General features: G+C 41.8%; 1 protein-coding gene across 5 annotated transcripts in view; it reads left to right on the forward strand.

Annotated features, from left to right (window-relative positions):
• Nucleotides 1-15,810, forward strand: part of LOC134207942 (potassium voltage-gated channel protein Shaker) — a 428,172-nt gene that overhangs the window by 336,236 nt on the left and 76,126 nt on the right. For all 5 annotated transcript variants that reach the window (XM_062684025.1, XM_062684027.1, XM_062684028.1 and 2 more), the window contains one exon: nt 12,237-12,360. In XM_062684025.1, the coding sequence (XP_062540009.1) occupies nt 12,237-12,360 (124 nt within the window). The remainder of the gene's footprint in view (nt 1-12,236; nt 12,361-15,810) is intronic.

Raw genomic sequence — 15,810 nt, forward strand, 5'->3', positions numbered from 1 at the left:
GAGTCGTGTCCGTGTCCGTTTCCACGTGTATCGAATCGTTCCCAAGTGCAAAATCAACGACGGGAAGAAATTGAAGAAGAATATCATAATCAGCGAGAAGCAGTCACTTTCAGAGACGACTTCCAGCGGCAGCATCAGCACCTATTACTATTACTGCAGTACATTCCCATCGCACCACGATTACCATCATTCTTCTCAGCACCTCACTGCAAAAATCAATCCACTTCTATCACTACAAGTACTGCTGCTGCTGATCTCACTTCTAGCACTCTGACTTCAACACCTGCTAAAACTATTCGATCTTGTATAACGACTGACAACATCATCACTGCTGTTGCTGCTGCTGCTGTTAGAACCATCGAAAACATCAAAGCCTACTGCGGGAACCCCTACGCAACAACTTCCAGTTGCGTTCAAGTTCACCACTAGTGCAATTCAACACAATCCGATCTCAGTGCGCGCGTGTGTGTGTGTGTTTGTGCGTGCGCCGCGCAGCAACAACAAAAACAACAACTCCAGCAAAACATTCATCGCAGCACTCGCACGCACCGCCCTCGCACTCTTGCAGTCGCAACCACACAAGCAAACACCGCTCAGCAAATCAAACAACCAATCAATCATTGCGCCCCCGCCCCTATCCGCGAACGGAATATTATTAAACCATTGGTTACTTATTTAAATGCAAAACCATAATCTATCGCAAAGATAACGAAAAAACGCCGTGTAATTCGGCATCAACCATTTCTCCAATAGATTTCGTAGAGAAATGGGGCCTGACACCAGTCCTAGGGCCCAGACAAGAGCCAGCGAGCTGCGGTGAAAGTCAGACAAGCGGTCAGCCCCCTCTTCTTGTGGACAGGTAAATTTATGCAACATATTCTTTTTAGTTTCCTCCCATACCGATTCAGGCGTATACGTACGTGTGGAAAGCATATCCTGTGTCGGAGAGGATTGTTCCATACGCACCTTAAAAAAATATTGAAACAAATCTCCTTACAATTGCTCCTTAAACTTCATGTCACCATGTTCAGTTCATCCTTTCATGAACATAGTCATGAAAAATTAATGGATTTCGTATTTGTATCGAAGTATTTCAACCGGTTTTCATCAATGCGAGATTAGTCGAAGCTTCAACCACCACGTCTCCCCACAATTTCCCGAACAGCATTGCATTGCAACCCAGAATGAGGTATAGAATCCTCGGCAAGGCTGAGCGCAACAAAAGGGTCGAACGTGCCTCCCGTGCGGTTGCAAAGTTTTGCATAATTAGATAATCCACGCGACGCTTGGCCTGGCCCGGTAAACGTGTCTGCTGAATGCGTTGAATAGGTATGCGCATTTAGCATGCTAACCAGCGGGAATCTGTTTTGCAACTTAGTTCGGCTTTAGGCAGTAGAGTGCTTACTGTAAGCGCAGCTTAAAAGCCCACCACTTACTTTCAACGGTTCAGATCAAATAGAGATAAAAACCCTTTGGCGATGGAGCGGGGTATAGAAGTAAGACATTTCCATATTAAATCAAAATTAATTCCAATTCTAATCCATGTTCATTTGAAGCCAAATTCATTTCAAATATTAATCATAAATTTCAATCAATCTAAATCGCATTTGAATCCAATCAAATTCCAATTCAAGCCTGATTTCTATTAAAATCTAAACAAAATTTATTCCAAATCCAATCCAATCAAAATTCAAACAAAATATATGCAGAAACTGAATGAAATCAAATATAAATCCAATCCAAAGTCACAAAGTCCAAGAAAGTTTTGTTCAATTATAATCTATTCAAAATACAAATCAATGTTTTTCCAAATACATCCAATCCAATGCAAATCAAAATTTAATCCAAATCGTTTTGAAAAGCACTCCTATTCAAACCCGGAAAAAGTACGAAAATCAAATCATTATTTTATCCAAATTATCCAAATCTAAACTAAATTCAATCAAGCTCCATTTCAGATCTATTCTAGACCCAATCCGAATCTATTCCAGATCCTATCCATACAATCAAAATCCAAATCCTATCCAAATTCTATACAAATCAGAACCAACTCCAGCCCAAATCCTAATTCAAATCTAATTCCAGGCCAAATTCAATCCAATCCAAATAAAACCCAAACCCACTCCAAATCGAATCAAAATTTAAACTAAATTCAATCCAAAACCAACCCTAATTTAATCCAAATTCAATTCAAGTCTAATTTGAATCACTTCCAAATCCAATCTAAATCCAAATTCAATTCAAATCCAATACAAGTCCAATCCAAATCCAATTTGTTAATCAAATTATTTTGAGCTTTTTAGTGGAATGTCTTCCCTTGTCTGACTCGAGTCGAGTCACATACGAAATACTCAGGACCGGATTTAGCCGGAAGGGGGCCCCGGGGCCGACGGTATGTGGAGGCCCCAAAATGTACAAAAAAGGTTGGTTTTGGTACATAAGATTTGTGGGGGCCCGGGGCCACGGCCCCCCCGGCCCCCCCATAAATCCGGCCCTGGAAATACTGAAGACGACCTTACTGTTGAGGTCGAAATACGTATCTTCAAGGTACAACCAAGTGATGGGATTAAATGGTGTACCTTCCCGGCGAAATCCAACGAAAATTCAATCCAAATTCAATACAAATCCAATCCGAATCCAATCCAAAACCAATGCAAATTCAATTCCAATACAATGCAATTCAAATCCAAATCATATTCTAATCCAAATACAATTCAAATCCAATCCAAATGCACTCCAAATCCATTCCAATTTCAATCGAATTCAAATTCAGATTGAATCCAAATCTAATCCAAATCCAAAATAAACCCAATACAAATTCAATCCAATTCCAAACCAAATCCAATGCAAATCAAACCCAAATTGAATCCAATCCAAATCCAACGATAATCCATTCCAAATCTAATCCTAATTCAAACTAAATCCAATCCTAATCCAATTAAAAGGCAGTCCAAATCCAATCCAAATCTAAATACAAATAAAATCCAATACCAATCCAAATCCGATCCTAGTCCAATGAACATCCAATACAAATACAATCCAAATATAATCCAAATCCAATCCAAATCCAATTTGATTTCAATTTAAATCCAATCCAAATTCAACCCAAATACAAATAAAAAATCAATCCAAAGCCAATCCACGTCCAATCCAAACCCAATCTGATCCAATCCAAATCCAATCCTTGATTAACACTAATGCAATTCAAATCCAATCCAAATCCAATCCAATCCAAATCCAATCCAAATCCAATCCAAATCCAATCCAAATCCAATCCAAATCCAATCCAAATCCAATCCAAATCCAATCCAAATCCAATCCAAATCCAATCCAAATCAATTCAAATCCAATCCAAATCCAGTCCAAATCAATCCAGATCAATCCAATCCAAATCAGTCAATTCCAGTAGATCCAATCCAAATCAATACGGATCCAGTCCAAATCTAATCCAAATCCAGTCAAATGCAATCCAAATCTAGTCGATCCAGGTCAGTCCAGATCCAGTCAGGCCCAGATCCAGTTCAGATGTTCAGATCCAGTCAGTTCAGATGTCAAATCAGTCCAAATCCAGTCAGATCCAGTCAAGATCAGTCCAGATCCAGTCAGGTCAGATCCAGTCAGATCCAGGTCCAGATCCAGTCCAGATCCAGTCCAGGTCAGTCCAGGTCAATCCAGTCAGATCAGTCCAGATCCAGTCAGTCAAGATTTACAGATCCAGTCCAGATCAGTAGATCCAGTCCAGATCTGATCCAGATCCAGTCCAGATCCAGTCAAGGTCTAGTCCAGATCCAGTCCAGTCAGTCAGGCCCAGGTACAATCGGTTCAGATGTTCAAGATCAGTCCAGTTCAGATGTCCAAATCCAGTCCAGATCCAGTCAGGTCAGTCCAGATCAGTCCAGTCCAGTCAGATCCAGTCAGATCAGGTCAGTCAGGTCAGTCCAGATCAGGTCAGATCCAGTCAGATCCAGTCAAGATCCAGTCCAGATCCAGTCCAGATCGGTCAGTCCAGATCCAGTCGGTTACAAGTCCAGTCGATCAAATCAGGTAGATCCAGTCCAGATCTGATCCAGATCCAGTCCAGATCCAGTCCAGATCTAGTCCAGATCAGTCAGATCCAGTCAGGCCCAAATACAAGATCCAGTTCAGATGTTCAGATCCAGTCCAGTTCAGATGTTCAGTCCAGGTCCAGTCCAGGTCCAGTTCAGATCCAGTTCAGATCCAGATCCAGTCAGGTCAGTCAGGTCCAGGTCAGTCAGGTCAGGCCAGATCCAGATGGATCCAGTCCAGATCCAGTCCAGATCCAGTCAGATCCAGTCAGTCAGTCAGGTCAGTCCAGATCAGTCCAGATCCAGTCCAGTCAGTCCAGATCGATCCAAGTCAGTCCAGATCCAGTCCAGGTCAGTCCAGGTCAGTCCAGATCCAGTCCAGGTCAGTCAGATCCAGTCCAGTCCAGGTCAGTCCAGTCCAAGGTCCAGTCCAGATCAGTCCAGATCGGTCAGGTCAGTCAGGTCAGTCCAGGTCCAGTCAGGTCAGTCCAGTCAGATCCAGTCAGTCAGATCGATCCAGGTCCAGTCCAGTCAGTCCAGGTCAGTCAGTCAGTCCAGATCCAGTCCAAGATTCAGTCCAGGTCTGATCCAGATCGGTCCAGATCAGTCAGATCCAGTCCAGATCCAGTCCAGGTCAGTCCAGATCCAGTCCAGATCAGTCCAGGTCAGATCCAGTCAGGTCCAGTCAGTCGATCCAGGTCCAGTCCAGATCGGTCCAGTCCAAGTCAGTCCAGATCCAGGTCAGATCCAGTCCAGATCAGTCAAGTCAGTCCAGGTCCAGTCAGGTCCAGATCCAGGTCAGTCCAGGTCAGTCAGGTCCAGTCAGATCAGTCCAGATCCAGTCCAGATCAGTCCAGATCCAGTCCAGGTCCAGTCCAGGTCAGATCAGGTCCAGGTCAGTCCAGATCCAGTCAGGTCAGTCAGGTCAGGCCAGTTCAGGTCAGTCCAGATCCAGTCCAGTCAGTCCAGTCAGTCAGATCGATCAAGTCGATCAGATCCAGTCCAGGTCAGTCAGGTCAGTCCAGGTCGGTCCAGATCCAGTCCAGATCAGTCAAGATCCAGTCCAGTCATCGAGTCCAGATCCAGTCCAGAGTCCAGATCAGTCCAGATCCAGTCCGGATCCAGTCGAGATCCAGTCCAGATCCAGTCCAGATCAGTCAGGCCAGTCAGGCCCAGTCCAGATCCAGTCCAAATACGTTTCCAGATCAGTCCAGGTACAGTCCAGATCAGTCAGTCCAGGTCAGTCCAGATCCAGTACAGATCCAGTCCAGATCCAGTACTAATCCAGTCCAGATCTAGTCCAGATCAATCCAAATCAGTCAGATCCAGTCAGATCCAGTCCAGATCAGTCCAGATCCAGTCAAATCAGTCCAGATCAGTCCAGATCAGTCCAAGGTCGGTCCAAGATCGATCCGGTCAGATCAGTCCAGATCCAGTCCAGATCTAGTCCAGATCCAGTCAAGATCAGGTCCAGGTCAGTCCAGATCAGTCCAGTCCAGTCCAGATCAGTCAGTCCAGATCCAGTTCAGATCAGTTCCAGATCCAGTCCAGATCCAGTCCAGATCAGTCCAGGTCCAGTCCAGTCAGGTCAGATCGGTCAAGATCCAGTCCAGATCAGTCCAGGTCAGTCCAGATCGGTCCAGATCAGTCCAGATCCAGTCCAGATCTAGTCCAGTCAGTCCAGTCGATCCAGATCCAGTCCAGATCAGTCCAGATCAGTCAGATCAGTCCAGATCCAGTCAAGTCCAGTCCAGGTCAGTCCAGATCAAGTCAGTCAGTCCAGATCGGCCCAGATCAGGTTCAGATCAGGTTCAAATCAGGTCAAGTCAGATCCAGATCCAGTCTAAGTTCAGTCCAGATCCAGTCCAGGTTCAGTCCAGTCAAATCCAGTCCAGATCGATCCAGGTCCAGTCAAGTCAGTCAAGTCAGCCCAGATCAGATCCAGATCAGTCCAGGTCGATCCAGATCAGTCCAGATCCAGTCCAGATCAGTCCAGATCCAGTCCAGGTCAGTCCAGATCCAGTCCAGGTCAGTCCAGATCCAGTCAAATCCAGTCAGTCAGTCCAGATCCAGTCCAGATCCAGTCCAGGTCAGTCCAGTCAGTCCAGTCAGATCGATCAGTCAGATCCAGTCCAGATCCAGTCAGTCCAGATCAGTCCAAGTCAGTCCAGGTCAGTCCAGATCCAGTCAGATCAGTCCAGATCCAGTCCAGATCCAGTCCAGATCCAGTCAGATCAGTCCAGGTCAGTCGATCAGTCCAGATCAATCCAGATCCAGTCCAGGTCAGTCAGTCCAGTCAGGTCAGTCCAGATCCAGTCCAGATCAGTCAATCCAGATCCAGTCCAGATCCAGTCCAGATCAGTCCAGGTCAGTCAGATCAGATCAGATCCAGTCCAGATCCAGTCAGTCCAGTCAATCAGTCAGGTCCAGATCAATCAGGTCAGTCGATCCAGTCCAGTCAGTCCAGATCGATCCAGTCAGTCAGATCCAGTCAGTCGATCCAGTCAGTCCAGATCAGTCCAGTCGGTCAGTCAGATCAGTCAGTCAGATCAGTCCAGATCCAGATCCAATCCAGTCGGTCAATCCAGTCAGTCAGTCGATCCAGATCAGTCCAGATCAGTCAGATCCAGTCAAATCCAGTCAGTCCAGTCCAGTCAATCGATCAGTCCAAATCAGTCAGATCCAGTCCAGATCCAGTCAATCCAGATCAGTCAGTCAGATCAGTCCAGTCAGATCGATCCAGTCAGTCAGTCAATCCAGTCAAATCGATCCAGTCAGTCAGTCGATCAGTCCAAGTCAGTCCAAATCCAGTCCAGTCAATCCAGTCAGTCAGTCGATCCAGATCGATCCAGATCCAGTCAATCAGATCCAAATCCAGTCAAATCCAGTCAGGTCAGTCAGATCCAGTCAAATCAGTCCAGGTCAGTCAGATCAAATCAGTCCAGATCGGTCAGTCAGTCCGATCCAGTCCAAATCCAGTCAAATCAGTCCAGTCAGATCCAGTCCAGATCAGTCCAGATCAATCCAGATCAGGTCAGTCAGTCCAGTCAGATCAGTCAAATCCAGTCCAGTCAGTCCAATCCAGATCCAGTCAAATCAGTCCAGATCAATCAAATCCAGTCCAGATCAATCAGTCCAAATCAGTCCAAATCAATCAAATCAGATCCAGTCAAATCAGATCAAGATCCAGTCCAAATCCGATCAATCCAAGTCGGTCCAAATCAATCCAGTCCAGATCCAGTCAATCCAGTCCAGATCAGTCAAATCCAATCCAGATCCAAATCCAGTTCAAATCAATCAGTCAAATCCAGTCAAATCAGTCCAGTCCAATCAAATCCAATCAAATCAGTCAATCCAGTCCAGATCAGTCCAGATCCAGTCCAAATCAGTCAGTCAGTCAGATCAGTCAAAAACCAGTCCAGTCGATCCAAATCAATCAAATCAATCCAAATCAGTCAAATCAATCCAAATCAGTCCAAATCAATCCAAATCCAGATCAGTCAATCAGTCAGATCCAGATCCAGTCCAGATCAATCAATCAGTCAAATCCAGTCAAATCAGTCCAGTCCAAATCAATCAAATCAGATCCAGATCAATCAAGTCAGTCCAGATCCAGTCCAGTCAATCAGTCAATCCAGTCCAAATCAGTCAAAGTCAATCCGTCAGATCCAGTCAGGTCAGTCAAATCAAGTCAGGTCAATCCAGATCCAGTCAGTTCAGATCCAAATCCAGTCCAGTCAGATCCAGTCAAATCCAGTCGATCAAGTCCAGTCAGATCCAGTCCAGTCCAGTCAAATCAGTCAAATCCAGTCCAGGTCAGTCAAATCCAGTCAGGTCAGATCAGTCAGTCCAGATCAATCCAAATCAGTCCAGGTCAGTCAAATCGATCCAGATCAGTCAGATCCAGTCCAATCGGTCAGGTCAGTCTCAAGTCCAGATCCAGTCAAATCAGTCAGATCAGATCCAGATCAGTCAATCCGGTCAGTCGATCCAGTCCAGTCAGTCCAGATCAGTCAGTCAGTCAGATCAGTCAAGTCCAGTCAGATCCAGTCAGATCAGTCCAAGTCAGTCAGATCCAGTCCAGATCGGTCAGTCAATCAGTCCAGTCAGTCAGATCCAGTCCAAATCCAGTCCGATCCAGTCAAATCAATCAGTCCAGTCAGTCAGATCAGTCAAATCCAGTCGATCAGTCGATCCAGTCCAAATCCAGTCAAATCAGTCCAGATCCAATCAGTCCAATCCAGTCCAGTCAGTCAATCCAGGTCAGTCAATCCAGTCAGTCCAGTCCGATCCAGTCAAATCAGTCCAGATCGGTCAAATCGATCAAATCCAGTCAGTCCAAATCCAGTCAGTCCAATCAGTCCAGTCAATCCAGTCAGTCAATCCAATCAATCAAGTCAAATCAATCCAATCCAGTCCAAATCCAGTCCAAATCAGTCAAAACCAGTCAGTCCAGTCCAATCAATCCAGTCAATCAGTCCAGATCAAATCAATCGATCCAATCCAATCCAATCAATCAGGTCAAATCCAGTCCAGTCAAATCCATTCCAAATCCAATACAATTCGGATCCAATCAATTCAAATCCAATCCAATCCAAATCAATCCAAACCCAGTCAATTCAATCCAAATCAAATCCAATCAATCCAATCAATCAATCCAAATCCAATCCAATCCAATAAAAAACCAATCCAAATACAATCCAAAAACCAATCCAAATCCAATCCAAATCCAATCCAAATCCAATCCAATCCAAATCCAAATCCAATCCAAATCCAATACAATTCGAATCCAAATCCAATACAATTCGAATCCAATCCAATTCAAATCCAAATCCAATCAAAATCCAATCCAAATCCAATCCAAATCCAATTCAAATTCAATCCAAATCCAATCCAAATCCGATCAAAACTTATTGGAAATCCAAACCCAATCCAATCCAAATCCAATCCAAATGCAATTCAAATCCATTCTAAACTCAATCGAAATCAAATCAAAATTTAATCCAAATCCAATCCTAAGTAGAAGTGCTTAATGACCACTAAGCTGCGAGGCGGCAATGTCCCAGTGGGAGATGTAATGCCAATGAAGAAGAAGAAGAATTGAACTTTGTCAGCTTTTGTGTCAGATTTGGATTGGATTTCGATTGAATATGGAATAATTTTGGATTATATTTTGTTTCGATTTAGATTAAATTTCTATTGAATTTTGTTTGGATTCGGAGAGGATTCGGATTTAAATTGTTTTGGATTTGTATTGGATTTAATCTTATTCAAACAATCAAAATTCAAATTCTCTCCAAATTCCATCCAAGTCCAATCCAAATCTAATCCATTTCCAAAACCAATCCAAATCCATCCCAAATCCAATCCAAATCCATTCCAAATTCATATCAAATCCAATTTGAATCTAATCCAAATTCATTGCAAATTTATTCCAAATCCAATCCAAATCCAATTCACATCCAATCGAAATCTTATTTCAATCCAATCCAAATTCAAATCAATCAAATCGAAAATTAATGCAAATCCAATCAAAATCTAATCCAAAATCAATCCAAACTCTGACACAAAGTCTGATCAAATCCAATCAATATTTAATCTAAATCCAAATCAAATCCAACCTAAATCCAATTGAAATCCAATGCTAATACAATCCAAGCCCAAACCAAGTCTAATACAAATCTTATTCAAACCCATTCCAATTTCAATCCAAATCTAATCAAAATTTTACCACCATTACAAATCTATTTCAAATTCAATCCAAATCCAATTCATATCCAATCGAAATCTTATTTGAATAAGAAAATTATTTTGAGCTTTTTAGTGGAATGTCTTCACTTGTCATAAGACGAGTTTATACAATCCCATTGAATTCCACCACTTAAGTTAAGTGGTGGAATTCAATGGGATTGTATAAACTCGTCTTATGACAAGTCTTATTTGAATCCAATCCAAATCCCAAACAATCAAAGCCCAAATCGTTTCCAACAATTCAAATCTAATCTATACGGACTAATTTAACAGCAACGACCTTTGGAAAAACGATAAACTTCTAAACATCAGCCTTGCGCTTGTTTTTGAATATGTTTGACTTACTACACCACCCACTTCCTAGTTTCGATTTTCATCGCTTTTTGCTTGAACACTTATATTTCTTTACGGATTATCGACAATTTGAAATTTAATTTGAACATTGTTCTATAGTGTATCGGTTGACTTGACTGTTGTTCACCTCAACAATGATCAATTACCTATTCTTCGGATATTAAACCGCTATATTGTTGGAATTGCTGTTCACTGTTTATTGAAAAGTCTACAAAAGTTAATTTTATTGCAAAAGTACTTTGAAACTAGTTTGAAACTGTTGCGGGTCATAAAATTTACCTAATATCTGATGTTACCGCAATATTATCTCATTTGTCAACATCCATAACACGAACATCGTGGCTCAGCTCAACGCTGTATCATGTGCAAATATTTTGAGCTTCGAAAGAATTGAATTATGAAACGACCGTTCGGAAAAATTCAAATCACAACATTATAACTAATACTCTGCATGAAATGTAGCACTGCCACTGCAAATCGTTGGGCTTCAACTCACAGAAATGGCCCCTTACCATTGATCAGCACCGACGAGCAGACCGTTCCACCCTTGTCGGGAAGTTTAAATTATCAACAACAACGTTATTCAAATGCGCTTTCAATTGCGAGCTGCACCCTCACCGCTCAGCACGCGCGCAAGGTGCATATAGATAGGTGTGCCAACCTGTCAACCCCGTTATTGAAATGTCGTTCAGAGGAGCCACCATCGAGTTTGTTTACAATTTTGCAGTGAAAAACAAAGTTCCTCTCGCGATCATTATTGCCGACGACCGGAGGAGCGGACAACCTCTGCCTCGAGCCTTGTGCATGACGACAATAATGGTGTGGTGACATGCCATGACATTTGAGTTTTCAACTGCCCGCGCGCCTCTTGAGCAGAACTACTAACTGTTTGTCCTCGAACTCGCTTAAAAAAAGCAATCTTCCGAATTGGATGCGATATTAAATCAATTTTTATTTGATAAAATGTCGACCAATTGGTCGTCAAACTTCGGATGCTTCAATTATTTCCGAAGGACACTCTATATTTGTTAATTTCGATTTCCATTCGAGCTTACTCATTATTGACAGGCATTTTGCTGTCTGCTTTAAACATCCCATTAGCCATGATCAATATAGTGGGAGTGCCAACTCGCTAAGTAGTGAGGTACGGTTGGTACGCTGAAGACCATGTTCGGCGGTGTGACAGGCTACAATAATGATTGGGAAACATTTCACCACCAATTGTGGTTAGATTTTTTTTTTGTGTTATTTTTATTACGAGTTATTGTTGCCAACCCGCGATAAAAATATACCACAATAATAGTACGAACCTCTCTTGTTCCTCGTGCCATCATTATAAATGGGAACGTAATGCAACGTGATGAAACCGCACGATAGCATTATACGACCGATATCACTTTGTATGTGTGTTTGTTCGAGCATGGTGTGCCAACCAGCACCACATGTAGAGCAATAACGAAGGGTGTGAAAACTGAGCACGAATCAACAAATAATTCGAAGTATTGAAACAAATTTGGCACCGATGAATCAAATTAATTAGGGTTGCGATGTGAAACTGAACCTACCGTGCCGAAATGGTAGGTATGCCATTCGCTGGGAAAACGAGTAGGTAAGCAATTTTTGAGTTTAGCGATTTTTGAAACATTACTCAACGATAGTTTATCAAAATCGGTTGGATGAACGACGTTAGACTGTTATTTGTTTGATCACTTGTTGTTGTTACACCTTGACTTGTCGAATTATCACGATTATATTTCTCGATGACAGCTACTCGTGTTCCATCAGCGTAGGAGAGAGATCGAGCCAAAGTGAAGGCCAAGGTGCATGCCACGTGCAACAGCTTACTTGGATTGGCTCATTTAGAAACACTTAAACAGCAAATGAATCCTATCGATTGACTCAACTGTTTACACATTATAATACGCAAAAAGTAAACTGAATCCATCATCAATGCCTCCATCGTTGGTGAAAAGCCGAACCGATGCCGCTGCTGTTGATGATGGAAGAAGGAAGCAACCCATCGATAGTAGTTTGCTAATAATCTTTCTTTTCTTTCTCTCCATTTTTCTATTCTCTCGAACGCAGGTCTCTACCCAAGTTGAGCAGTCAGGATGAAGAAGGGGGGGCGGCGCACGGTTTTGGGGGAGGACATACTCATTTTGAACCAATACCGCACGATCACGACTTCTGCGAAAGAGTTGTCATAAACGTAAGTATCAGTTCTTTTAATCGTTATTAGTGATTGTCTCTATTTTACATTTCATTTACTGTTAGGACATACAATTGGTAACGGTATTTTCAAGTGCATTTGCCAAAATGGTCTTTTGATGCTTTCAAAGGGCGTATCTATCTTATAACGTTTAACATTGATTAAAAGCCATTTACATTTAAATTTTATTATGCTCTAAACGCATCTGACTCACTTTAGCATTAATGAACTTCAATAATATTCAAACGGGTTTTCATATATTTCAGACTGAAAAGCCTGAAGACAAGAGCAAATATCTCAGTCCAACTATAATCAATTATTTTCATCGCAATTACCTTCATCGCAATTACCAATTTGCCATGAAGGACTCCATATGTTTGAGTTATTTAAGGCACTAGTATAGAGTTGTGGCTTTATAATTATTTCCTACTAAAAAGTGCCTTTTCAGTAAACAGGAGGGCGGTTACCCTCCAATACCTTTTCCGAACTAAATCTATCACATGTTGTACATATGCATAATCAAGTTTCAGACATAGTAATTAATTTCCACACTGAGTGGCTTAATACCCGGCATATAGGCAATTAACTTTGAATGTGCTGATCGAAAAACAGTAATTTGTTGCTAGATGGCCCCATTTAAAATGACGAAGTATGATACTCATTAAGTTTTTGCAGAATTAAATAAAGAATGTTATGCTGTAAGACGCAAGAAAATGTATTTAAATTTAAATTTGTCCTAGAATCAGTTTATCAGGCAAAGTTATTGTCATTTAACTGAAATGTTCCATGGGAGAATTTATTACTTTTATAGTGCAAAAGAAACGAAATTTGCTTAAACTACACTTCAGAGAAATGCGTATAACTTCGCCGAGTGAACTCTAATCTTCTCACGGTTTTCAGCAAAGCATTCTGTATTTAATAAGGGACCGACTGTTTACTTCGATGACATTTACTTCCAGGGTGCAGCAGCCGTAAAAAGTGTAGACAACAACCTTCCGTGCACCATGTTTACGATACTCGTCACTGAGTGGCGATACCGGCGTTTCTATCTGTGTTGTTAAGCCTGCTACTCTATGTTCTGAGATTTTCTCATTTTCCACCATGAGCTCATGGAAGAATGGTAGTTGGAAATCGGTAAAATGTATGGGAAAATCAAGTATTTTTCAAATTTATAGAAAATGGTGGTGTTTTTGAAGAAAGTAGTGATAAGGAATGAAGTATGAGGTGAAAAGATTGTCTCTTGCACTTAGTTTGCACTGATTAGTAGTCTAATAGTGATGAAATTTCGATTTTACTACCATTGAAAAAACGCCATCTCTTGCATTAATCGTTTTGACTGGTACCTTATTCAGCAAGATCTGAGTGAGCACCATGGTAATTTTTCGTAAATGGTACCATCTAGCTCCCGTTTTCCCAAATAAACTTCCAATGAGTTTAGCGCCGCCCAAAAATAAGGGCATTAAATACAGCCGAATAAACGGGTGGCCCATCCAAAAATTGAAATAAGTTTGTCCATACTAAGTTTAGTCACCCTAACAAGGGAATAGACAAAAATGTTGGAATAGGAGTAGCTCTCGCTGAGACCGGGGCGCTAATTGCTCGAGGTTCTAAAAATTGACTAAATTTATGTTCATTCAAAAGCTTTCAGCGAGTATAGACGGATCCAAGTGTAATTCCTCAAAAAGATGTACCCTTCTTCTTCTTCTTCTTATTGGCATTACATCCCCACACTGGGACAGAGCCGCCTCGCAGCTTAGTGTTCGCTAAGCACTTCCACAGTTATTAACTGCGAGGTTTCTAAGCCAGGTTACCATTTTTGCATTCGTATATCATGAGGCTAGCACGATGATACTTTTATGCCCAGGGAAGTCGAGACAATTTCCAATCCGAAAATTGCCTAGACTGGCACCGGGAATCGAACCCAGCCACCCTCAGCATGGTCTTGCTTTGTAGCCGCGCGTCTTACCGCACGGCTAAGGAGGGCCACCCAGATGGACCCCTCGTTAATTATAAACGAAATCACTTTTAAGGACGCCTCGATTTTTGTCAATTCTTAACTCACCAAAACTGCCATAACCGATCTTAGAGGTCAGCATATCGTTGATAATGGAGGCAGCCATATTGAATTTGAGCGCCAGCCTGAATTTATTTTTGAAAAATTTTTTTTTTGCTAATTTCGCAATCACCGATTTTGAATAATACTACGTCGTTGGAAATCTTAGCCTAAATTGTGCTTTGTATCCAAAAACTTCCAGTGTAAAATTTGTATATCACAAGCTATGATCGATTTACTATATTATTTTGGAAGGCCCATTTAGCACCAAATATGTTTTGAAAATGATCATTATGGAACGACGCTACTATACTATCTGCAAAACTTGTGCTTGAGTTGGGCAACAAAATAACTTTTTTCAAGTCTTCTGCTTCTTCCTCCTCTATGACTCTACATTCCTGCTGAAACTTAACTGGCTTTTCAATTAAGTATTCTATTAGCATTTCATCAGTTATTAATAAAAAGCTTTTCTATGCCCGCCATTGCATGAGTATGTATCTTGTGTGGCAAGTACAATGAGAACACACTATGCCCAGGGAGTCGAGAATGTTTCCAACCCGAAAACAAACCTAGCCCGGACCGAGAGTCGAACTCGCCATCTCCGGATTGGCAATCCTACGCCTTTGCTCGCATGGTACTTTTTTAAATAGTTAATAATATGATACAAAAATGCATCTGTCTTGAAAAATGTTCTTCGGAAATGTATTTCACTGGTCGAATCGCCCCAATGACATGCAGGACGATATTCCCTTACCTACTGGACACAAGCGCATCCAGCAGCAGTTGCCTCCGAATGATATGGAAGCTATCGAAATGTAATTCAAATCTGATTAAATGAGCTTGAAACATAATATGCTGGTTTTTCAATGACAAGCACATAGGGACTTGTAACCTTTGTATTATGGGGTAGATAAAATATTAATGAAGACATCTGAAACGTCTTTGGGCGTATGCATATTAGAGTGGGGCGTCATGGTCATTTTTTCAAATGAATGGTTTTTCGAAGCCATTCTGGGTCCTGAACAACTGTGCAGAATTTGGAACCGATTGGTTGCTTCCTCGCTTTCCGCATCGCGTTTAAAGTTTGTATGAAAATTAGTATGGTAGAACGTATATTTTTGCATTTCTTCTACTAGAGGTTTCAGTTCATCGTAAACAAAGTGGCACATTACGTTAAAGTATAACCCAAATGATGCCGAAACATTTTGCTGAAGAAGGCACGTTGCTGGAACGTCCACGTAAAAAGTTATAACGCTTCGAAGATTGAGTGTTCGAAACGTATGCAAAAAATCGTTTATTCTGCCAGCACTGCCGAACTATGTAGACCAATAATTTAACTGAGTGTTATTTCAAAATAATTGATCTTATAAGGCTTTAGAGCTAATGGGAGCTATCCG

Source organism: Armigeres subalbatus, chromosome 1, assembly GCF_024139115.2.
Source record: "Armigeres subalbatus isolate Guangzhou_Male chromosome 1, GZ_Asu_2, whole genome shotgun sequence".
Lineage (NCBI taxonomy): Eukaryota > Metazoa > Arthropoda > Insecta > Diptera > Culicidae > Armigeres > Armigeres subalbatus.